At 39.7% G+C, this 26,458-nt stretch overlaps 1 protein-coding gene across 5 annotated transcripts in view; it reads right to left on the minus strand.

Moving 5' to 3' along the window:
• Positions 1-12,627: 12,627 nt before the first annotated feature.
• MAP3K4 (mitogen-activated protein kinase kinase kinase 4) overlaps positions 12,628-26,458 on the minus strand; it is a 126,536-nt gene continuing 112,705 nt past the window's right edge. For 4 of the 5 annotated variants that reach the window (XM_064360479.1, XM_012451140.2, XM_012451149.2 and 1 more), the window contains 8 exons: positions 24,201-24,392; positions 22,529-22,599; positions 21,636-21,752; positions 20,576-20,735; positions 18,700-18,822; positions 17,682-17,788; positions 15,178-15,357; positions 12,628-13,652 (listed from right to left, as the gene is read on the minus strand). In XM_064360479.1, the coding sequence (XP_064216549.1) occupies positions 13,632-13,652; positions 15,178-15,357; positions 17,682-17,788; positions 18,700-18,822; positions 20,576-20,735; positions 21,636-21,752; positions 22,529-22,599; positions 24,201-24,392 (971 nt within the window). In that variant the 3' untranslated portion in view covers positions 12,628-13,631. Of the gene's footprint in view, positions 13,653-15,177; positions 15,358-17,681; positions 17,789-18,699; positions 18,823-20,575; positions 20,736-21,453; positions 21,545-21,635; positions 21,753-22,528; positions 22,600-24,200; positions 24,393-26,458 lie in introns of all 5 variants that reach the window. The other variant, XR_001107295.2, reaches the window with a different exon arrangement.

Consider the following 26,458-nt stretch of genomic DNA (forward strand, 5'->3'; position numbering starts at 1 on the left):
CTTGCCCCAGAGGGGAAAGCCTGTGACCCTTCTGTTAATTTGGGGAGGTTGGGGACTTGCGAGGCTATTAGGTTACAGGGATGGATGACGTGATAAACATTTCAAGCAGTGCCTGTCTTGAGAGTTTCCACCACAACATTAGATCAGTGACTTGCCATGACCTCAGACACCACGCTAAGAGGTTACCTGATTCAGCACATGGCCAATAACAAACTGATCCCTTCCAGGAAAATATGTTGATCTTTTTAACAGGAAAAAAAGAGCAAGCCTCAAAGGACAGACTCATACTCCTGAAGGTAGAAATGCAGTCTTGAACAGCAAGCTGAAACTCTTCTTGGCCATTCTGGACTTTTGTAAAAGCTTTTAAAACCTAAACAGAGTCTGTAAACATAAAGGAATGTCCATGGATCTTAATGGCTGCTGTGCCCTGGGCAATGACACCTCATTTTGGCGTCAACACACAACATGCCTTTGAAAGTCCTGCTATAGAGCTGCCTTTGGCATCCTGTATAAACCAGTTTATCTCACAGCTTCCACACCTAAGCAGAGCCCACCTTTTTACTGCAGTATAAAAAATGTAGAAATAAGGTAGCATTATACATCCTGTTCCCAGAGGGGATTGCTTCTGAAAGAGGATACTCTTTGATATAAACTCTGCTAGACTAAGAAAACACTGTTTCTTAATTTTATTTAGTGCTCTAGAGCAGGGGTTGGCCAATTCTGGCTACAGCCCTACCTGGCCTGCAGCTTGCTTTGTAAATCAAGCTTTGCTGGGCACAGCCACATCTATTCACTTGCATGTGATTGATGGCTGCTTTTGCATCACAACAGCAGAGCTGAGTTGTTGTGACCAAGACAGTATGGACCACAAGACCAAAAATATTCACTCTCTAGCCCTTTCCTGGAAAGGCCCAACAATCCTGTGGTAAGGAATACAATGCCAGCAGACTGCGGCTGATATGTAGAAGGGAAGAAAAGCTACTCTTTGCTTTCATATTACTTTTTTTTTCTTATTGAGAAGCCACCTTTAGAATGTGTTCAAGATATAAGCTCTATTTAAAAAAATGGTCTGGAAGATTATTTTTACTATCATTCTTGTCTTGACCACTTTCTGCCTCAAGAAACTTTTAAAGATGAATAAATTAAACCCAAGGCATGCAGAAGGAAGCAAACAATAAAGATTAATATGGAAGAAAACTGGAAACCAGCAAAACAAGAGTATTAATGAAATCAGAAGTTGATTATTTGAAAAAGTCAACAAAACTGATAAACTATTAGCCAAGAAAAAGAGAAAACACAAATAGAAGCAGACTTCACTACCAGCCTTAGAAAAATTAAAAGTATTATTAGGGAACACCATGAACAATTGTATGTCAACAAACAGACAATTTAGCTAAAGTGGACAAATTCCTACAGACTTAAATTACTGACACTGACTAGAGGAGAGAGTCTGGAGAAGGAAAATGGCAGACGGGAGGCAGGACTAACTTGCAGCTCCCACTTGGATGGACAGAGCAGTGTCTGGAGACTCACATCATAAACTTGTGCTCTGCAAGAACTACTGCAAGAATATACCAGGAAAGCCAAGAGAATCCACAGACCCTTTGAAGGAGGTGGATTGCCGCTGCATGCTCCGTGGGACAGCTGAGCAACTATGAGTCTGCTTGCTTTCTCAGCTGGGAGCTTTGTAGCCTGGGGCAGGTTCTCAGCCCTGCTTACTGGCCGCCTGGAAGCAAACTCCCTGCTTTTGTTGGGGGCATGGTGGGGGTGAGATTGGCCTTTTGGGAGCTGGGTAAGGCCTGTGACTGCCAGCTTTCCCCCACTTCCTGGGTAACCTGTGTGACACAGCAGAGGCGGCCATAATCCCCCTGGGAACATAACTCCATTGGCCTGAGGACCAGACTCCCATCCCCTACAGCAGCCGCACCAAGCCCTGCCCAAAGAGAGGCTGAGCTCAGACCCATCTAACCTTGCCCCCAGCTGATGATTTTTCTCCACCCGGCCTGGTAGCCAAAGACAACATAATCTCTTGGGAGCTCGATGGCCCTGCCCATTGCCTCATCTGCCCTATACTACTGTAGCTGATGTGCTTTTGAAAGTGCCACTTCCTCACCGGAGGCCAACCAACACAAAACCAGCTCACTTAACAAAAATAAAACCAAGGACCTTCACAAAGTCCACTTCATTCCCCTGCTGCCTCCACCAGAGCAGGTGCTGGTATCCATGGCTGAGAGACCTGAAGATGGATCACATCACAACACTCTTTGCAGACACTCCCCAGGACCAGCCCAGAGCCTGGTAGCTCCACTGGGTGGCTAGTTCCAGAAGAGAAATAACAATCATTGCAGTTCAGCTCTCAGGAATCCCCATCCCTAGGGGAAAGGGGAGACCACCACCACAAGGGAGCACCCCGTGGGACAAAGGAATCTGAGCAGCAGCCCTTGAGTCCAAGATCTTCCCTCTGAAATAGTCTACTCAATTGAGAAGGAACCAGAAAAACAATTCTGGTAATATGACAAAACAAGGTTCTTTACCTCAAAAGGTAAAGTGTGCTAGCTACTAGCCATGAATCCAAATAAAGACAAAATCTCTGAATTGCCAGAAAAAAATTCAGAAGGTCGACTGTTAAACAAATCAAGGAGGAACCAGAGAAAGGTGAAGTCCAACTTAAAGAAATAAAGAAATAAAAATGGTATCCTATATCATTTTATAGGATATGAATAGAAAAATCTCCAGTGAAATAACCTAAATATAAAACAATCACAACTTCTGGAAATAAAGAACACACTTAGAGAACTGCAAAATGCATTGGAAAGTCTCGATAGAATCCAACAAGTAGAAGAAAGAACATCAGAGCTTGAAGACAAGGCTTTCAAATTAACCCAATCCAACAAAGACAAAGAAAAAAAAGAATTAAAAACAATGAACAAGCCCAAAGCCTCCAAGAAGTTTGGGATTATGTTAAATGATCAAACCTAAGAATAATTGGTGTTCCTGAAGAAATGTACAAGTCTGAAAAACATGTTTGAGGGAATAATCAAGGAAAACTTCCTGAGCCTTGCTAGTGATCTAGACATCCAAATAAATAAGTTCAAAGAACACCTGGGAAATTTATCACAAGAAGATCATTGCCTAGGAACATAGTCATCAGTTTATCTAAAGTCAAGGAAAGGCTCTTAAGAGCGGTGAGGCAAAAGCATCAAGTAATCTATAATGGAAACCCTATCAGATTAGCAGCAGATTTCTCAGCAGAAACCCTTCAAGCTAGATGGGAGGGGGGTCCTATCTATCTTTAGCCTCCTTAACCAAAACAATTATCAGCCAAGAATTTTGTGTCCAGCAACTAAGCATCACATATAAAGGAAAGATAATCTTTTTCAGACAAACAAATGCTGAAAGAATTTGCCATTGCCATGCCAGCACTGTAAGAACTGCTAAAAGGAACTCTAAATCTTGAAACAAATCCTAGAAACACATCAAAACAGAACCTCTTTAAAGCATGAATCTCACAAGACCTATAAAACAAAACAATGAAAAAAAAAAGTATCCAGGCAACAAAGAGCATGATGAATAGAGTAGTACCTCACAGGTCAATACTAACATTGAATGTAAATGACCTAAATGCTCCAGTAAAAGATGCATAATGGCAGAATGGCTAAGAATTCACCAACCAAGTATCTGCTGTCTTCAAGAGACCCACCTCACATATAAAGACTTACATAAACTTAAGGTAAAGGGGTGAAAAAAGACACTCCAAGCAAATGGACACCAAAAGCAAGCAGGAGTAGTCATTCTAATATCCAACAAAACAAACTTTAAAGCAACAACAGTTAAAAAAGACAAAGAGGGACATTACATGGATAAAAGGAATAGTCCAGGAGAGATCCAAGATGGCCGATTACTAGCAGCTTAGGATTGTAGCTCCCAGTGAAAGCACAGAGAACAAGAGGACACCACACTTTCAGACAAATTTTTGTTGCTCACGGACCAGGAGATTCCCAGCGGAGGAGCCCCACGGGTCGCCAGTGTGACTTGTGTGGCTGGCGCGGCGGTTTTGCCGGTGCCTCGGCGTGGCGGTTCTCGGTGCAGAGTAAACAGGACTGGGTGCCCTTCTAGTCGATGTTTGGAGCTCCGGGAAGGCAGAGTCACCCATTCAGCTGATTGAAAAAGGGACTCAAGAGGGAAGCCAGACTGGAGATTCCCGGGCAGAAAAGCACCACGAATCTTAATGCCGCTGTTTTAGCCAGTGCAGTGGGTTGCTCAGATTCCAGCGCTGGGAATCAACAAGTTTGACGTCCACTCAGAGTCCTAATTTGAAAGTCGGTAATTACAAAGATGACAGGTGGATAAATTTACAATGATGGGAAGAAACCAGCATAAAAAGGCTGAGAATACCCAAAATCAGAATGCCTCTCCCTCTACAGGGGATCACAGTTCCTCATGATCAGGGGAACAAGGCCTGATGGAGAACGAGTGTGTTCCATTAAAAGAATTAGGCTTCAGAAGGTGGATAATAAGAAACTTCTGAGTTAAAAGAACATGTTCTAGCCCAACGTTAAGAAACTAAGAACCTTGAAAAAAGGTTTGACGAAATCCTAATGAGAATAGACAATTTAGAGAGGAATATAACTGAATTAATGGAACTGAAGAATACAGTACGAGAACTCTGTGAAGTATGCACAGGTTTTTACAGTCGAATTGATCAAGCAGAAGAAAGGATATCAGAGGTCAAAGACCAACTTAATGAAATGAAACGAGAAGACAACATTAGAGAAGAAAGTGTAAAAAGGAATGAGCAAAGTCTCCAAGAAATATGGGACTATGTGAAAAGACCTAATTTATGATTGATAGGTGTACCTGAATGTCATGAAGAGAATGAATCCAAGCTGGAAAATATTCTTCAGGATATTATTCAGGAAAACTTTCCTAACCTAGTAAGGCAGGGCAATACTCAACTCCAGGTAATACAGAGAACACCACAAAGATATTCCTCAAGTAGAGCAACCTCAAGACACATAATCGTTAGATCCACCAGGGTTGAAATAAAGGAGAAAATTCTAAGGGCAGCTAGAGAGAAAGGTCAGGTTACCCATAAAGGGAAGCCTATCAGACTCACAGCAGATCTCTCAGCAGAAACCCTACAAACTAGAAGAGAGTGGGGGTCAATATTCAATATCCTCAAAGAAAAGAATTTTCAACCCAGAATCTCATATCCAGCCAAACTAAGCTTCATAAATGAAGGAAAAACAAAATTTTTCGTGAACAAGCAAGCACTTAGAGATTTCATCACCACCAGGCCTGCTTTACAAGAGCTTCTGAAAGAAGCATTACACACAGAAAGGAACAACCAGTATCAGTCATCCCAAAAACTTACCAAAAGATAAAGAATATCTCCATAATGAAGAATCTTTATCAACCAATGGGCAAAATAGCCAGATAGCATTAAATGACAATATTAAACTCACAAATATCAATATTAATCCTAAATTTAAATGGATTAAATGCCCCAATCAAAGACACAGACAGGCAAATTGAATAAAAAGTCAAAATCCATCGGTACGCTGTATCCAGATCCAACACACAAAGACTCAAAATAAAGGATTGGAGGAAGACTCACCAATCAAATGGAGAGAAAAAAAAAAATACAAAACAAAAAAAAAAACAGGAGTTGTAACTTTCGTCTCTGACAAAATAGACTTTAATAGTAACAAAGACTAAAAGAAACAAAGGAGGACATTACATAATGGTAAAAGGATCAATGCAACAACAGGAGTCAATGATCATAAATATATATGCACCCAATACAGGAGTACCCAGATACATAAGACAAGTTCTTAATGACTTATAAAGAGACCTGGACTCCCACACAATAACAGCGGGAGACTTTGACACCACATTGTTAATATTCGACGGATCAACGAGATAGAAAATTAACAGGGACATCTATGATTAGAACTCAGACCTGGAACAAGTAAACTCAGTGAATATTTATAGAATTCTTCACCCTGGGTCCACAGAACATACATTTTTCTCAGTATCACATTACACCTATTTTGAAAGTGACCATATAATTGGAAGTAAAACACTCTTCAGCATTTGCATAGCATTTCACAGACTTAAATGAAATATTGGTTGGCTGTTTGTTTGTTATTTTCTTCCCTTATTCCTTCCTGTCTCCGCTGTTAAGCACAATTATTGGCATAACAGAGGTTTTTAATACCTATTTTTAGATTGCATTCCAGCCTGGGCAATAGAGCAAGACTCCTGTTCTCTCTCCCCCTTTCTCCTTCTCTTTCTTTCATAAAAAAAAAAAAAAAAAAAAAAAAAGGAATAGTCCAACAGGAAAATATCACAATCCTAAATATATATGTACCTAATGCTGGAGCTCCTAAATTTATGAAACAATTACTACTAGACCTAAGAAATGAGATAGGCAGCAACACAATACTAGGGGGAACTTCAGTACTCCACTGGCAGTACTAGACAGCTCGTCAAGATAGAAAGTCAACCAACAATGGACAAACTGGTCCCTAGTACAAATGGACTTAACAGGTATTTACGGAATATTCTACAACCAACAGTTGCAGAATATACATTCATCAGCACATAGAACATTCTCCAAGATAGATTATATGATAGGCCATAAAACAAGTCTCAACAAATTTAAAAAAATCAAAATTATAGCAAGTACTCTCTCAGACCACAGTGGAATAAAATCAAAATTATAGCAAGTACTGTCTCAGACCACAGTGGAATAAAATTGGAAATCAACTCAAAAGAAACCCTCAAAACCATGCAAATACATGGAAATTAACCTCCTCCTGAATGATCACTGCGTCAACAATGAAATCAAGATAGAAATTTTAAAATTCTCTTAACTGAACAGTAATAGCGACATAACCTATCAAAATCTCTGGGATACAGGAAAGGTAGAGCTAAGAGGAAAGTTCATTGCATTAAATGCCTCCATCAGAAAGTGTGAAAGAGCACAAACAGACAATCTACGGTCAGACCTCAAGAAGCTAGAGAAACAAGAAGAAACCAAACTCAAAAGAGAAAACCAAGATCAGAAGAAGAAAAGAAATAACCAAGATCAGAGCAGAATTAAATCAAATTCAAACAAAAAAATACAAAAGACAAATGAAATAAAAAGCTGGTTTTTGAAAAGGTAAATATAATTGATAGCTCAACTGCAAAACTAACCAAAATAAGAAAAAAGAAGATCCAATTAGAAATGAAATGGGAGATACTACAACTAATACCACAGAAATACAAAAGACATTCAAGGATGCTATGAACACCTTTATGTGCGTAAACTAGAAAACCTAGAGGAGACAGATAAATTCCTGGAAATCTACAACATTCCTAGGTTAAACCAGGAGAAACAGAAACTCTGAAGAAACTAATAATGAGCAGTGAGACTGAAATAGTAATAAAAAAAAAAATTGTCAACACAGGAAAAAGTCCAGGCCCAGATTCACAGCTGATTTCTATCAGACATTCAAAGAAGAATTGCTACCAGTCTTATTGACACTATTCCAAAAGACAGAAAAAGACGGAATCCTTCCTGAATTATTCTATGAAGCCAGTATCACCCTAATACCAAAAGCAGGAAAGAACATAACAAAAAAAGAAACTAGGGACCAATATCCCTGATGAACACAGATGCAAAAATCCTTAACAAAATATAAGCTAAGAGACAGTACTTACTCCAACATGAATTTTTATTAAAAAGATAATCCACCATGATCAAGTGGGTCTCATACCACAAATGCATGGATGGTTTAACATCCACAAGCCAATAAATGTGATACACCACATAAACATAATTAAAAACAAAATTCACATGATCTTCTCAATAGAAACAGAAAAAGCGTCTGACAAAATCCAGCATTGCTTTATGATTAAAACCCTCAGCAAAAGTGGCGTAGAAGGGACATACCTTGAGGTAATAAAAGTCATCTATGACAAACCCACAGCCAACATTACACTGAAGGGAGAAAAGCTGAAAGCATTCCCCCTGAGAATTGGAACAAGACAAGGATGCCCACTTTCACCACTTCTATTCAACATAGTACTGGAAGTTCTAGCCAGAGCAATCAGACAAGAGAAAAAAATAAAGGGCATCAAAATTGGTAAAGAGGAAGTCACATTGTTGCTGTTGGTAAAGGTGTACTTCGAAAACCCTAAAGACTCCTTCAAAAATCTCCAAGAACCAAATGAATTTAGCAAAGTTTCCGGATACAAAATTCATGTACACAAATCAGTAGCCCTACTATACACCATCGGTGACCAAGCTGAGAATCAAATCAAGAACTCAACCTCTTTTACAAGAGCTGGAAAAAAAATACTTAGGAATATACTGAACCAAGGCAGCAAAAGACCTCTAAAAGGAAAACTACAAAACACTGCTGAAAGAAATCACAGATGGCACATACAACTGGAAACAAATCCCAGGCTCATGGATAGGTAGAATCAATATTGTGAAAATGACCAGACTGCCAAAAGCAATCTACAAATTCAATGCGATTCACATCAAAATACCACCATCGTTCTTCACAGAATTAGAAGAAAAAAAAAATCCTAAAATTCATATGGAACCAAAAAAGAGCCTGCATAGCCAAAGCAAGACTAAGCAAAAAGAACAAATCTGAAGGCATTACATTACCCAACTTTAAACTATAAAGTCATACTCACCAAAACATTATGGTACTTGTATAAAAACAAGCATATAGACCAATGGAACAGAATAGAGAACCCAGAAATACAGCCAAACACTTAGTTACAGTCAACTGATCTTTGACAAAACAAAAACATAAAGTGGGGAAAGGATACCCTATTCAATAAACAGTACTGGGATAATTGGCAAGCCACACGTCAAAGAATGAGACTGAATCCTCATCTCTCACCTTATACAAAAATCAACTCAAGATGGATCACAAACTTAAATCTAAGACCTGAAACCATAAACATTCTAGACAGTAACATTGGAAAAACCTTTCTAGTCATTGGCTTAGGCAAATACTTCATGACTAAGGACACAAAAGCAAACGTAATAAAAATAAAGATAAACAGATGGGACTTTAATCAAACTAAAAAGCTTCTGCACAGCAAAAGAAATAATCAGCAGAGTAAACAGACAACCCACAGAGTGGGAAAAAAATCTTTGCAATCTATACATCTGACAAAGGACTAATATCCAGAATCTACAAGGAACTCAAATCAGCAAGAAAAAAAAATCCCATCAAAAAGTGGGCTAAGGACATGAATAGACAATTCTCTAAAGAAGATATACAAATGGCCAACAAAGCTATGAAAAAAATGCTCAGTATCACAATGATCAGAGAAATGCAAATCAAAATCACAATAAGATACTACCTTACTCCTGCCAAGAATGGCCATAATAAAAAAAAACACATGTTGGTGTGGAGGTAGCAAAAAGGTTAACACCTTTACACTGCTGGTAGAAATGTAAACTAGAATAACCACTATGGAAAACAGTGTGGAGATTTCTTAAAGAACTAAAAGTAGATCTGTCATTTGATCCAGCAGTCCCACTCCTGAGTATCTACCCACAAGAAAGGCAGTCATTACACGAAAAAGACACTTGCACACACATGCTTATAGCAACACAACTCACGATTGCAAAAACATGGAACCAGACCAAATGCCCATCAATCAACAAGTGGATAAAGAAAATGAGATGTGTATGTATATGTGAGTGTGTGTATATATATACACATATATGTATATATGTATGTGTGTCTATGTATATAGACACACATACATATATGTACCCACACACACATATACATACCATGGAATACTACTCAGTCATAACAAGGAATGAAATAATGGCATTTGCAACAAGCTGGATGGAACTGGAGACCATTATTCTAAGTGAAGTAACTCAGTAATGGAAAACCAAACATTGTGTGTTCTCACTCATAAGTGGGAGCTAAGCTATGAAGACGCAAAGGCCTAAGAATGATACAATGGACTTTGGGGACTCAGGGGAAAGGGTAGGAAGGTGGTGGGGGATACAATAGTACACACTGGGTACAGTGTACACTGCTCAGGTGATGGGTGTACCAAAGTGTCAGAATCACCACTAAAGGACTTATTCATGTAACCAAACACCACCTGTTCCCCAAAAACCTATTGAAATTTTAAAAAGCTATATACAAACACACACACACACATACACACACACACACACACACACACGGAAATGAAGTCCAAATAGACCTGCAAGAAGCAAAAAGACTGGATTAGTAACTTAAAATAGTCCCCAAAAGAGAACTCACTCATGCCTAGCTGGTTTCACTACTGAATTCTATCAAACATTTGAAGCAGTTTGGTTGAACACACACACACACACACACACACCAATCCTTCACAATCTTTGAAAAAACAGAGAAGAGGAAAATTTCCAAACTCACTGTATGAGGCCAGCATTACCCTGATACCAACACCAGAAAACAACATCACAAGAAATAAAGACTACAAGAGCAATATCCTTCATATAATATGGAAGCCAAAGTTCTCAACAAAATACTGCAAATGAATGCAGCAACACACAAAAAGGAATCTATGCAATGATCAACTAGGACTTATCCAGGAATACAAGATTGATTTACTACCCTCAAATCAATTAATGTAATATACCATATTATAACACAGTAAAGTAAAAGACCATACAATCATCTCAATAGATGAAGAAAGAACATCTGACAAAATTAAACACCCATTCATGACAAAAACTCTCAGCAAACCAGAAATAGAAGGGAACTCCCTCCAATGAAAAAAGGGCATTAATGAAAAACCTGTAACACCATACTTAATGGTAACAGAATGAATAATTTCCAGCTAAGATAAAAAAGTTATAAATATGACAAGGATGTCCATTCTCACCACCACTATTCAACACTGTAGTGGAAATCTAGCCAGTGCAATTATGCAAGAAAAAGAAATGAAAGGTATCTAGAGTATAAAAGAAGTAAAACTGTTTTTATTCATGTAAAAGATTATTTGTAGAAAATCCTATGGTGCCTACACTTCCCATTTTAAAAAAACTAAATACAAAGCTATAGTAACCAAGACAGTGTGGTATGGCATAAGATAAACACCTAGATTAATGGAACACAATTGGAAGTCCAGAAATAAACCTTTTCACTTATAGTAAACTGGTTAATATGGTTAATTTCAACAAGAATGTCAAAAGAATAGCCTTTTCAACAAACGATATTGGGTCAAATTAAACATACACATGCAGAAGAATGAATGTGGACCCTTATGTGGTATCATACACAAAAATTAAAGATATATGACAGGCCTAATGTAAGTGCTGAAACTCTTAGAGAAAAACATAGATGTAAATCTTTGTGACCTTGGGTCAGGCAATGATTTCTTAGATATGATATCAAGAGCATAAACAACAAAGAGCAAGTCGGTAAACTGGACTTCAAAAAAATTTTTTAAAATAGTACTTTTCAAAAGACATTGTTAAAACAAAATGAAAAGACAAGCCACAGACTGGGAGAAAAAACATTTGCAAATCATATGTCCCGTAAGGACCTATATCCAGAGCATATAAAACAACTCTTACAAACCAGTAAGATGATGAATAGCCCAATTTTAAAATGATTTGAATACATGTTTCACCAAATAAGATATCCAAATGGTCAACAAGCACATGAAAAGATGTTCACTATCATTAGGGAAATGCGAATCAAAACAGGATAAACTCTTCATGTTAACTAGAATTGCCATTATCAAAAAAAGCACAATTACAAGTATTGGAGAGGGTATGGAGAAGCTGGAACCCTCACACATTGCTAGCAGGGATATAAGATGGTGTGCCACTTTGGAAAATAGTCTGCAAGTTTCTGAAAATGTTGAACATGGATTTACCATATGACCCAGCAAATCTACTCCCAAGAGAAAGGAAAATATTTCTGTACAAAGACTTGTATGGGAATGTCCAGAACAGCATTATTCATAACCAAAAAGTGGACACAACCCAATCAACTAGTAAATGAATAAAACATGCGGCAGTCTGAACAGTCTCAGTAATAAAATAGAATGACGTACTGACATGTGCTACGACATGGATCAATCTGAGAAATATGCTAAGTGAAAGAAGCCAGATACAAAAGACCACATATTATAAAACTCTATTTATATGAATTGTCCAGATTAGGAAAATCTATAGAGATAAGAAATCGTTTAGTGGTTACCTAAGGCTGGGGGTGAGAATGGGGAGTGACTGTAAATGGCCCTGAGATTTCTTTTGGGGTAATGGGACTGTTCTAAAACTGGATTGTGACGATGACTGTAGAACCATATAACTATACTAAATGTTACTGAATTGTACCCTTCAAATATTATGTTAAATATAACTCAGAAAGCTATATTTTAAAAAAATCTTAAAATTTGAAGTGGCTGTATAAATCCTTTTGTGATGCGAACATTCTCTGGACATTAACTTCTTGGCTGAAGGGATTTACTCTTCCGAAGGAAAATGAATACAAAACCTGCTTGAGAAATTACTTGCCCAAGGTCAGTGGCGATGTGTAAGAAGTGAGAGTCAGTGATCTTCCAGAAAGATTTCAGGAAGTTTTATGGTCAATCTTTTAACAAAAATTTAATAGCAAACAAAAGAAAAATCATCAAAGAACACCATCAACGATGTATAATTTGGGCTATTTTAGACAGCTAACTGATGAAATGTTTACCTTCTGAAAAAGATGCTTTCTCATCAGCTCATTCAGCAGTATTTACACTGACCTAGCACCTATCTATACATCTTGGTTTAAAAATAAAAACTCCCAACATGTGATAACAAGGCTTAAACGTTTATCTGTTATAAATTTGCTGGTTAATATAAAATAATTAAAAAGAACCACCTTACGTCATTAGCGTTGCTTCATTTATTTCCTTTGCTTTTCAGCGAGGCGATCCTAGATCCTAAAGGGACGCCGAACCCAGTGACCATCTTCAGCACACACGATTATGTTCCTCCTTTTGAGGAACAGACAAGTGAAAATGACAGACTTCTGTGTCATACTGGTTGGCTCATAAGCTGTTAATCATTAAAAGACAATATAACTGAGCTTTCCTAAAATAAACCATTTATTGAAAAAAGAACCCTTTTCTTAAATTTCATTAATCAGCCTTTTGCATTACAAACCTGCAGCTTGCCAACAACAACAACAACAAAAAAGGTAAGGTTTCACAGTCAGTGCACTCAACAAACAGGAAATTAAAAACAAGGTATGGGACGCCTGATAACACTACGACTTCTTTTGAACCTAGAAAGGTCAAAACACTACGCTGATGTCACGGTTCTCAGTCGCGCGAGACACGGAGGAGACAGAGGCAATGGTCCGTGTACAGTAGTAATGGCACTTAACATGCAGCTTCTTTAACCTCGTGGCCACCAGCCCTCCGGAGGGCCTTCTGCCACGTCAGACAAACAGGAGCAGCAGGAGAAGGGACGCTTGTCACCTGTGCAGTCTTCAGTCTTGGAAGGTTAAAAAGGCTTATACTGCTTCTCAGCACAGTCTTTATGTAAATATTACATACAGTAGTGATTAACAGAATTTTCCAAGTCCATATTCTACTAGGCTTCATTCTTCATCTGTGCAAACCTGTGAGGAAGCAGGAAAGAGCTGAGCCCTTGCAGAGGCAGGTGTGCACTCATGCATAAGCACAGTGTGAGCCTTACGGGGAAGGCCCCATCCACTCATCCTGATGTTCCCAGCACTGTGCTGGGCACGGAGGGAGAGGCTTAAGAAATGTAATGAGCAATGGCAGTGGTAAGTTACTGCTCTAAAGTTAAGCCGGGAATTGACTATTGAAAGAATTTTCAAAAATGGGTATGTGCACTCTCAGGTCAATGTAAATTGTTATGCACTTTATAACTAAGACATCAATTGTTATTTAATTACAAATCCCTAACGTCTCCATAGCTGATCCAGCTGCTTGCCCCTTCCTCCCCCTTACCAAGAACATGACCCTACTCTTCCACACCCTCCTTTCCTTTACCAGGAGCTCTCCTGCAGGGCCTTGCGAGGCTCTTTTCTCCAGAGCTCTATTCTCACCTCCTTCTCCTCTGTGGACCCCCCCCAGCAATACTTCTGTCTCCCACACCTGTGCCCTACCCCAAATCCATCGAGTGCCAGCCCCACATATCAAAACGCCCATCTGAAACCTCCAAGCAGATGTTCCAAACATACCCCAAGCTTCATCCACCAATAAGCACCCACCATCTCCTAACCCCCCCTCACGCAGCTGCTTCTTTCTCTACTCTGGCAAATGGAGTCTATAACCTGGTAACACAAACCAGAAACCTGGGAGCCACCCTAGACTCCTCCCCTCACTCACCTTTCATATCCAATCACTGGTCAGCCACGGCACTCTTCTAAACGCCGCTGATCACTCACCCAGACCGCCCTCTCCCAACCCCTTGGCTGTATCAGAAACTTCTCAATGCTCTTGACTCTAGACTGATCTTTCTAAAACATTATGTCATAATTTATGTTTACAATAAATGGAAACGCCTTCATGTTGCTCCTGCTTACTGTTCCAGCCTTATCTTCCTGCCCTTCTCTCTGTCCTGTGTTCATCGGGATCTACCTACACACGGCTCCATGACCATCCCACCCTCCCTGAAGGGTGAGCCTTTCCAAGCCTCTTCACTGTCTTCCATGCCCCTCCCCCACTCCTGACCTGGCCATGCCTCTCAAAGAACTAAGGTACCTCATTCTAGAGAAAAAGGAACTGAGATTGGCTGACTTAATGTAATTCCTCTTCTGAGTAACCTTACATACCATTGTCACAGCTCTTAATGATCAGTCGTTACTGTCTTGACCCCTCAAGTAGACTATATACTTTCAAGAGTGGAAACTCTTTCATCCAGTCCCATTTAAAATTCCATTTTACTGTCTCTAGTGTACCTCAAATGCACCATCAAAATAGATCAAGTAGAATAACCTCAGTGAACATTTTCCAAATGAAAAAACACATACAAAAATTCCTGGCATAATAATACATTTAGTTCCTTACCACTTCAGATATGGGTACTTTAAAGTTTCAAAATTTCATTAAGGTCTAGACGCAAAACAGAACTTAAATACTTAGACATGAAAAAGACTATCCAGCAATCTGCCAAACCTTGACAAACGAATGGTCGAGGAGCTGGCTGGCGGTCCATCTCATCTTTGGGTCGCTTTCAAGGCAGTGAGAAAGGAAGTCCTTTCCTTCAGGGCTTAACCTTTCAGGGATTGGTGGCTTATGTCCCATCCCCACTTTATACATAATTTGAAAGTTGTGCTCATACTCATGCCAAGGCCTCTAAAAAAGATGTTTTAAAAAATCAGACTTTAATATTATATAGCCACAAACAATGCAAATGCTCAGTCTCTTTTTAAGCATCTTATAATTAATATATATCGGGGACAGCAAACTTTTACCAAAAGGGCCAAACAATATTTTAGGTTTACAGCCCACATAATCTCTAACAACTATTCAACTCTTTCATGGCAGCCTGGTAGCAGCTATGGACAACATATAAGTGAATGAATATGACTGTTCCAATAAAACTTTATAAAACAGGGGGCCAGCATAGTTTGCCTACTCCATTTGAGGTGCACTATTTAGTTCAACATTATCTAGAAGCCATCATCATGCAACTAAAAAATGTAATACATAAAATGATATAAAAATGTCTATAAAATCCAATTTTCTTATAGGGATAGTTAATATACTACCGAATTGCAAAATAAAAATTCCATTAGTGCAAAGCTTATTTCATTATGATTCTATGAAAAATGAGATTCATAGGGGAAGGAACTGTGTATGGCATTCTAATTTATATAACATTTTTTTGTTATTGCCAATGAAAACTTGTTCTTTCTTTTATGTATGGCCTGACTGGAATAACACAGATATCACACCACCTCCCTATTTCAATGCTAACAGAAATAATGTTAGCTAATATTTATTGAGCACTTATATGTATATGTGATCTCTTTTAGCAGCTCCAAGGTATAGCTATAACTGATTTCCTATTAATAACTTTTAACTTAGAAACGAAGGTCTCTTAACTTTTTTGCTATAACTGTGTATGTGCAGAGTAAGCTACACATATGCAATACATGTGTGTCTTTACACATTTGTATAATTGCTCATTAGTATTATCATCATAAGATACACTTTCAGAAGCAGAAAACTTCTTGGTTTAAGTGCTATGCACACGTAAAATTTTGATACAGATTGGAAGCATCTTCAGAGCAGCTCTACCACATGGAATTTCTGTTCACAACATGCCTATTTCTTTACGTACTTTCTAAAAAGTGAGTATTCTCAATCTTTAAAAATGTCACTCAGCACTCTGGGAGGCCGAGGCAGGCAGACCATGAGGTCAGGAGTTCAAAACCAACCTGGCCAATATAGTGAAACCTGATCTCTAATAAAAACACAAAAATGAGCCGGGCATGGTGGCAGGTGCCGGTAGTCCCAGCTACTTGGGAGGCTGAGGCAGGAGGATTGCTTGAATCCAGGAGGCAGAGGTTGTGGTGAGCTGAGATCACTCCACTGCACTCCAGTTTGGGTGACAAAGTGAGACTCAGTCTCGAAAAAAAAAAAAAAAGTCACTCATATGTTAAGTAAAAAAGATTTCACTTTAAAATATATAATTCTGGTTAAGGAGGTTGTCATCTTCTCAAGTTTTCTTTTGTTAACAGACAATGTTTTTAAAGCAGTTTTCAGTTTATAGAAAAATTAACTGGAAAGTACAGAGTTCCCATATTCCCCTCCCTGTCCCATAGTTTCCTCTATTATGTATCTGGTTTAGTGTGCTCCTTTTTTCAGAACTGATGAGCTAATGTCAATGCATTGTTGTTAACTGAAGTCCATAGTTTATATCAAGGTTCACTCTGTTGCACATTCCATAGGTTTGGACATACACCTACTGACATCTATCTATCATCACTGTGCCCTATAGAGTGGGTTTACTCCTCTAAAAATTCCTTGTACTCCACCTGTTCATCTCTCTGTTCCCTGAGTCCCTGGCAGCCACTCATCTTTGTACTGTCCCTGTGGTTTTGCCTCTTCCCAAATGTCACGTAGATGGAATCGCTCAGTGTGCAGGCTTTTTAGATTGGCATCTTTCATCACTTAATGCATTTAAGTTCCCTCCATGTCTTTTTGTGTCTCAATAGCATGTTTTTTTTTATCACTCAGTAAAATTTCTTTGTATGAATATAACACAGTTTGTTTATTCACTTAACTATTGAAGAACATGTTGGTTGCTTCCAAGTTTTGGCAATTATGAATAAAGCTGCTGTAAACATTCACGTGCAGTTTTTTTGTGAGGACATGTTTCTTTTTGTAACTGCTTGCTTCCCTGCATTTTAATTAGAGGTTTATGCTTCTTCAATTCACTCATAAGAGTTCTCTATGGCATATATCTTACAAATATTTGTTTCCTTGTTAGTCATTTGTCTTAATCTTACTGTATCTTTCAATGGGTCAGATTTTTGTCGCTAATAATGTTCGCTATTTAGCAAAAAATGTGTCCGCAGTATTTGTAATGAATAATCAATCCGTAATTACTGTTCTGTTAAGGCACAGTGCCCTTCTGAAGTTCCTCTGCCAGGTGTGGGGACTCTGCTTACCTTGCCAGTCACCATTTCTATGACAACACACCCCAGACTCCAGATGTCGGCTGCACGCCCATGGCCTTCTCCTTTGGCGCGAGTGATGACTTCAGGTGCCATGTATGCTTTAAAAGTCACAAATATGGTGACAGTAATGGGTTACAAACACATCACCATGTTTTAATAGAGCCAAACAATAAATTAATATTGTACAATATTATTTTCCTGCATTAAGTAACAGTAAATATCAAAAACTTACAGACAGTTCAAATCAACTTGTTGAACAAACTTTTTAGGGGACAAATTCTCTTTTAAAAGAATTTTTGAATGTACACATTTTCAAATTAATTGTATTCATAATGAAAATGGAAAATCTAACCTGCAAAGGAGGCGGCAAAATTTCGTGATCAAAACGAATAACCACCATTTAACCATAGTGTTGTTTAGACTATAATAGTTCTTTTGTTTGTTTTTTTAAGATGGTGTCTTGCTCTATTGCCCAGGGTGGAGTGCAGTAGTGCCATCTTGGCTCACTGCAACCTCTGCCTCCTGGGTTCAAGTGATTCTGCTGCCTCAGCCTCCTAAGCAGCTGGGATTACAGGTGTGCAACACCCAGCCCGGCTAATTTTGTATTTTTAGTAGAGGCAGAGTTTCACCACGTTGGTCAGGCTGGTCTCAAAGTCTTGACCACATGATCAGCCGCCTCAGCCTCCCAAAGTGCTGGGATTACAGGTATGAGCCATCATGCCTGGCCATTGTAGTAGTTTTAAGAAAAACAATACAAACAACAAAAGAGTTGTTGTGGTAAGAAAAAGAGGCTTTCCTCTCTCCTGTCACCCAAAAGCAGTCATTTAATTTACCAATCCAATAGCTGCTCTTGGGTGGGAGCCCAAGTGTGTGAGGAAGCAGTCCTTCTCGACTGAAAACCTTTACCCTGCTCTCCCATCCTACTGACAAAGAAAAGTGAAGGGAACATGCAGGTCCCAAGCATGCTGCATGAAGTCAGAGTGCAAAGACCAACGAAGCTGGTCCCTACCTGCTGTCCCCAGGGTGCTGTTCACTTCACCAGGCATGGTCTGGGCATTGTTTTTGAGCTTTACTGAGCATCCAAAATCTCCCAGTTTGATTAATCCAGATGAGGTAAGGAAGATATTGGCACCTAAAAAGAAATAAGCAGTTATGAAGCAGCCTCTAAAACACAATGTGGGCATTCTGAAGGTTACATGGTAATCTAAACTACCAGGATTGTCATTCACAAACTGAACAATAGAAAGGCTTAGGAAACTTGACTTAGAAAGTATAATCACAGAAAGATTTGTAAGCCTTATTCACCAAAAATGTTAATACAAAGCCACAAAATGCTAACACCAGTGCAGGTAGCCTTGACCAATACATTCTGAACTGAAATACATACCTAAATTCTAACACTAATAACCCACAGAGATACTTACAAAGAAATCACACACAACACACAAATGCTCATGGTGGCAGTCTGGAAAATTACAGATGTATGTACTCAGCAGTGTCTGTAACAGGAAGCGACATGTAGATGAGAACTGCACACACACTGCAGTTCTGCAGAGTCCTCGCTGAGGCCTTTGGATTTCTATGACTGTGACAAGAAACTGTTCGGCAATTTTCAAATATTCCTACAAGCAATATATATGCTTAACTTGCAGTCTAGTTAGAATTTGGGGATACTGTTCATCTCTCAGAACAGCCTGGCCTTTTGCTCTAGACCACGAGATATTATTGCTCCAACTAAGTCGCACATCTCTGGCATCGTGTCCTGTGGCACCTCCTTTGAAAACCAACAACACAGAGCCAATCGAGTTAAGACAAGCAACCATCTGATGAGCTGAGGTCAACAGCAAATCCTCCTAACTCAGTGTTCCCAGAGCTGATGCTCCCCACAATGGACTATGCAGTGGCAGTTTGATCTTCTTGGACAATTCTACATCTGTACCTACTTAGCCATGCTGAACTAGAAAGCATTTGATAAGGGCACCAGTGAGCTGACTTGGTTCAGACTCTGACGGAGTCTCTTCCTCCCACGGAATAAAACATGAAGACACCATTTTGTGACAGTGGACAGAGACTGAAGATAGTGTCTGTGGCAGAATGACTAGAAATGGGCAATGCTATGGCCTCATAAAGAGCCAGTTAAGCCAATGCCAGAGTGATCCCAGACACCAAAGCAAGGCAGTGGACAGGCAGGCAGCCAATGAGACTGGCATATGCTGGGTAACTCAGGGTGAGCCACATCATAGAGCACAAACAATTCTTATACCCAAGCCAAAGCAGACTGGTGTAATCCAAAACAGCCCCCGACAATGGGGGCCCTGGTATGACCGTTATGACCATTCTGAGACAGAAGCGCAGCTACTCCCCCTGTGCTATGAGAAAAGCACTTTTAATCCATCAATGTGGCCAAATTAACCTTCATCAGAACTCAATTTCAAGGTCTGGGTAAACCTCATTCTTGTCTCAAAAACATAGCCTCATATTTATATGTGGATTTCTGATCTGATTTACTGTTGCTTTACATATTCATGATGTTCATATATAAATAGACAAGAATCCTGACATGAGAGAAAAAAAGGTTGCTTTGATCACGAATGTCTGGTAAGTATATGGGCTATGCCAAATCAGGCTATAAAAATAGCAAACTTCATTTTGGGAAAACAGATTTCTCTAAAAGCAGTGTTGAACAGAAAGAGCAGACTCTTGAGTAGAGACATGGGTTCTATCTTGTTTCTGAATACAGGATCCTTACAGAGGCGTATTTAAACGAAAGGTATTTCCATCTAGAGAAATCATATGTGGGAATGGGACTAGTGTCTTCAGAGCACCTCCCACGTGCTGGGTACCAGTGGTTCTGGCACACAGCAGCCAGGCGGGCGTGGGATTACCTTTAATGTCACGGTGGACTATGCCATGATCATGGAGGACATTGATCGCAATGGTGATCTGCTTTGAATACAGCCTAATCACATGCTCCTGAAGTCCCAGCCTTGACACCTCCTCTAATGTTCCCTCATCACAGTACTCCATGAAGATGTACATTTCTTCCTGTGGGAGGAATAAACAGCAGCTCTGTGTTTACGGTTTTCCTTACATGTACGCCAGTGAAAAATCTGGAAAACTTCATAGGCTACACCCCAAAGGAATCTTCTTTCTAACGGTATACTACACTTGCCATCCTGAGTACTGAATGTGTCTCACGACAGTCGCTTCTAAGTCCTCTATAGAGGTGTCTGCCTGCTTCCTCTGTCTGGAATTATACAGCTCTTGGGGATAAGAACATCTCCAAATCACAGGGGATAAATTTCTATCATCCTCTGAAGTCTGCTATATAATCTCAGACAGGGACGAACAGGTAATGTAATGTCCCTACAAATACATTATTAAGTACTGAAACACATCCTTTTTAAACATAATTTGTAAAAACATTAAAAATGATCAATTTCCAGCTCCCCCTGGAAGCTCATGCTCTACACCGCGATGCTCCAGGTGATCCTCTTTCCCTCGACGTGTTTATTTCTAAACACAAGGGGGAAAATCAATTTGAGGTTTTAATTTTCTCTCATTTCACAAAGGCTCCCTAAATACATACGAGAGAAAAACCAGTATTACTTAACAGTGTACTCAACAGTGGTTCAGCAAAAAAAAAAGGAAAAAAAACGTCACAAGAAGTGGTGTAAGGGGCGTTTTAGAAGAATCTTCTGACTGGCAGGATGGGTTTCAGTGCTTTATGATGTCGGGTTAATGACTACAGTCTACAACTTACATTTTAGGAAGAACTCCTCTAGTTTCAGAGAGAAGGCAGAAATGATGTAACTCATGGAGATTTCCTGAGAATTAGGCAAAGTTACTGTGCTCTGAAATGAGAAGACCTGTGATGTAGAACAGGACTCCATTCTGTGCCCTCACTGATTCCTCACACAAAGAGTGTCAATAGGGTCGGCTTACTCTATGCAGCTCCACACCAAAATACCGAACCAGATTGGGGTGTTTGATGCCTTCGAATATTTTCAGTTCGTCTGCAGTTTCCTTGATAGTCTTATGGTCATTAGGTTGAAATCGAATCTGTAAAGTGAGGTAATGAATACGTTAATTAGCTTGATTTAGTCAACCTAATTATATACATTATACACATACATGGAAACATCATATTGCACCCCATAAATATATATGATTTGCCAATTAAAAATAATTTAAAAATCAAGAAAAAAAGGAAGTTTACAGCCAAGCTGGAGTGAAGTCTTAAAAGAACGGATAGGTCCCAGGTACCGAGGAGGAAGACACCCTGCTCCGAGGGCATGAGGAACCCTCTGCAGTGGAGGATGAGGCTCCAGAGTGAGCGCAGGACGCCGCCGGAGGCCTCCCCTCATCTTCTCCTTCTCTCCTTCTGTGTCAAACCGGAAGTCTCCACAGAGAGCAGTGAGTCTTGTTTCCTCAGGTTTCTGGCCCTTCCCCACCCTACCTCCAGCTGTTTCAATGCCACTCATTTCTGAAGCTTATCGTAAATGTTACGTTTTCCCCCAAAAGTGCCCCCATAAGAAACTACCGTTAATCCTCTCCTCTAGGCCTTCATCACGCGTAGCTCTGCTGCCTTCATAGGCACTTCTCCCACCTGTGCTGTCAGAACTGCTGGTGACTTATTCCCTTCTCCGGAAGCACAAGCCCCTTCAGTGTCTATGCATGCTCTCCCAGTGCATCTACCTGGTTGGTCCTGAATGTCGCACTGCTGGTGCTTCAGACAGCTCTATGCACAGAGAACTGAATCGCCACCAGCGTCTTTATGGAATTCCCATCACCCTGAGTCGCCAAGCCCAAAGGCCCCAGGGAGCCAGGGGACTCACCTCCTTCATGGCCATCAGCTCCCCGGTGTCGACGCTGATGCAGGTGTAGACCTTCCCGTACTGGCCTTCTCCTGTGAACAATGCAAACAAGCTGCACTTCCAGCCACTGCAGAGGCTGCTTTATGTTCCTTAAACTTGCAATAACACTGTCCAATTATTCTGGACGTATATTTATATAACTATAATTATGTTTACTGTAGTTTACTATTGCAAGATCAAAATTTTTTCTAAATGTTCCTTGATAACTAAAGTCTTAGGCATCTCTTCTGTATGTCTTACCTACAAATATCTTTAAACAGAGCAGAACTGACTTTGGTAAATTCCAGGAGAAGCATGAAAATGACCAATAAGCAGCATTGGTGCACAATTCTGAGCTCTCACACCCCTCAAAGAGATCGGGCTCGGGCTGGGAGCAGAAGAAAACAGCCAGGACTAGACCTGGCCATTGTCTACCTCACTGGCACATGTCCAGGGGTGTGTGGGAGCAGACATTCCCAACATACCTTCTGGGACATTAAACCAAGAGGACACATTCCAGAACAAGACTGATAAGAACAAGTAATCCAATTTATAATAAAGTACTTGATTGTTTTCAGTGTTTTTTGCCCTCCTTGAGAGCTCTAGGAAATTTTAGGTTTCTTCAGGCTGACAAAGCCCCATATTATCAATACAACTGTGTTCGCCCCTTCAGAGCTAGATGTGTGACAGATAAATACATTTAAGTGGGGGAAGGATCTGAAACATAACAAGACTTCTTCCCTCACATCATATACCACGAGTTATTTCACAAGAAGCAATTCCACCTGGAAATTAATTAATTAATGAGGAAAGTTTTAGAAAAGAAGATTGTCTTGTCCTCATTTGTATCCAGTCTCCTTTCAAATCATGTTTCTTGCGAGAATAAGATAAAAAGAAAATAAACTGGGCACAGTAGCTCATACCTGTAATCTTAGAGCTTTGGGAGGCCAAGGCGGGAGGACCAGTTGAAGCCAGTTCAAGACCAGTCAGTGCAACATAGTGAGACCCCATGTGTACCAAAAATTAGAAAAATAAGCCAAGCATGGCAGTACATGCCTGTAGTCCCAGCTACTTGGGAGGCTGAGGCAGGAGAATGGCTTGAACCCGGGAGGTGGAGGTTGCAGTGAGCCGAGATCGCGCCACTGCACTCCAGCCTGGCGACAGAGCGAGACTCCGTCTCAAAAAAGAAAAAAGAAAAAACATACACACATTTTCTCTCTCTCTCTCTCTCTCTCTCTCTCTCTCTCTCTCTTTCTCTCTCTCTCTCTCTCTGTGTTTGTGTGTGTGTGTGTGTATTTATAGAGAGTGTGTGAGTATGGAGAGAGAGAGAAAGACACTGAGACTAGAACAAATGGGTCAAAATTTGGTGCCTCTACACTGGCAACTTCCAGGGTTATTAAGCAAAACAATCCAATTTAATAAACCATTTAAAAATCTCTTTCTCTTTCTAAAATCTCATTTTGTATTGCTCTTAGAATACATTTTACAAACTAAACAAACAAAAAATTCCTGACCATTCTGCAAAAAGATAACTGTGTATTTACCATGTCTACAAGAAAAAAAGGCCAACTACATAGGATTTAACCTGAAGAAGTATAACTATTGCTATTTCTAACAGGGACTATCTTGACATCATGTTCCTTAATTTCCTTACCAATTTTGTTTCCCCTTTGCCACTTGAAGGTCACCTTCCTCAAGCCAACATGCATAACATTATCATAGGACTTAGGCGTATCACAAACTTGACCAATGATATTCTTTCTCCTCATTTCTCGGTACCTCTTTTCTTCAAACAATCGAACTGACTTCTGGATAGTTTCTATTGGTCCTAGTTTAGAAGCAGTATCTGTAGAGAGAACCAAAACCTCATTAATCCCAATCACTGCTATCAAGTCAATTCCTAAAACAGAAACCAATAAAAACAGAGTAATATATATTAACACTCCATTACAGCAAAGTGTATTATCTATTCAGATAAACAGCAGGTGAGTTAACGTTCTTCAAAAGCTACTAATTCCAGCATTAGTAGCTTTTGAATACATAATTGCCACCCCTTATACAGTACACAGTTAAAATATAAGCTAGTCACACAAAAACGATTTCCTTTCCCAAGAATGTTGGCTAAAATCTTGCAATAATCTACATGCCTCTAGTTTCTCCTCTCTCCATTCCATGCTCGTTTGCCAGATTATTAAAATATGAAATGTGATCATGATACTTTCCTATATAAATTTAATTCATGAGGCCTGGAGCACTAACTCATACTTGTAATCCCAGCACTGTGGGAGGCGAGGCAGGCAGGTCACTTGAGCTTAGGAGTTCAAGACCAGCCTGGGCAACATGGCAAAACCCCATCTCTACAAAAATATACAAAAGTTAGCTGGGTGTGGTGGTGCATGCCTGTAGTCCCAGCCACTCAGGAGGCTGAGGTGAGAGGAGCCTTTGTGCCCAGGAGTCAGAGGTTGCAATGAGCCAAGATCATGCCACTGCACTCCAGCCTGGGTGACAGAGTAAGACCAGGTTTCAAAACAAAACAAAATAACCCTAATTCATGGTTCTCCACTACCTACTAACCAAATATGCAAACCCCTGCAGAACTTGGACCCAATTTATCTTTCCTGTATTTTCAGACTAGCCAAACAGACTCCTACAGAACACCCCAAACTACTTTTCACTTCCACCACATTTACACCTTTCCCTCTGCCTAAAGTACCTTCTTCATACCCGAGTATCTGTTGAGTGAATCCTACTCACACACAGCACCTGAAATGCCACGCCTCTTCTAGGAAGCCATCTCTAATGAGAAGGGATAGTTTCCCCTTCTCTGGGAAGACTACAGAAAAAGGGCTCTAAAATTAAAATGCCTGGGAAAAAATCCTGGCCTTGCCATTTTCTAGGTGTTTGACAATAGGCAAGGCAATTAACTTCCTTATACATTAAAAACCTAATCTGTGAAATAAAGGTAAAAATACTTATCTCACAGACCTACTGTGAGGATTTCATGAAATAATACATGTAAAGCATTTAGCCCAGTGGCTGGAAGACAGTAAAAATAAATATTAGCTACTGCCATTATTCCTCATTTTCCCATCGGGTGATGATATATCTCTATTTCTGCAACTCACAGTTTTATCATGACTCATAGTAAGAAATACCTTTTACACATTCAACAGTTCTGTGAGCCATTACCCTTACTACATGTGATTCTGATTTCATCCTGTTCTTTTTTTAAAAATGCTGATCACTCCTACTAAAATTTTACAACCCACTAATGGTTCACAACCCATAACTTGAAAGCCACTGGTTTGCCCAGTTCTCCATGACAGCACTTTTCATACCATATCCTAATTAGCTACCCAACAGCCCAAGTTTCCTGGCTCAGATGAAGAGATCCTTGAGGGCTGGGATGACTGCAATGTTAATTTGAAAAGAGAAATTTCGAAAGAGTTCTAATGCTCCAGTTATAGTTTCTTACTACAATCATTTCTTTAAAATATGGGTCCAAGTTTGTTTCCTTTCTTTGCCTTAATATACAACACAACAACTCTACCCAGCACTGGGCAAGATTTTAACAGCAGTGAGGCCATGAGCTCCACTGTCAAATATTTCTGAGAAAGGCTTAAAAACAAATTTCTCAAGATTCCCTGGTCTTTAACATGTCAATGTGAACTGTAACTCTCACAAGAGAAACATAATTCCAAGTGGTTCTCAAGTTTACTTGACCACAAAGTACTTGATTTGAAAAACATGGCAAGGACCTGCTGTCCTTGGGAACTGCTGATTACATGGTGAGCCACTGAAGAGACTGTCTTTCTGTCACCAGGCTCAAGCCTAGGAAGACTCCCCAACTTGAACCATCGACACACACCTACTCTGTAACCAGGCTTGTCAGTGGTTGCATCAAAGTTGTTT

This window comes from Aotus nancymaae, unplaced genomic scaffold (assembly GCF_030222135.1).
Source record: "Aotus nancymaae isolate 86718 unplaced genomic scaffold, 86718_ANA_hifiasm-v0.15.2.pri h1tg000040l, whole genome shotgun sequence".
Classification (NCBI taxonomy): domain Eukaryota; kingdom Metazoa; phylum Chordata; class Mammalia; order Primates; family Aotidae; genus Aotus; species Aotus nancymaae.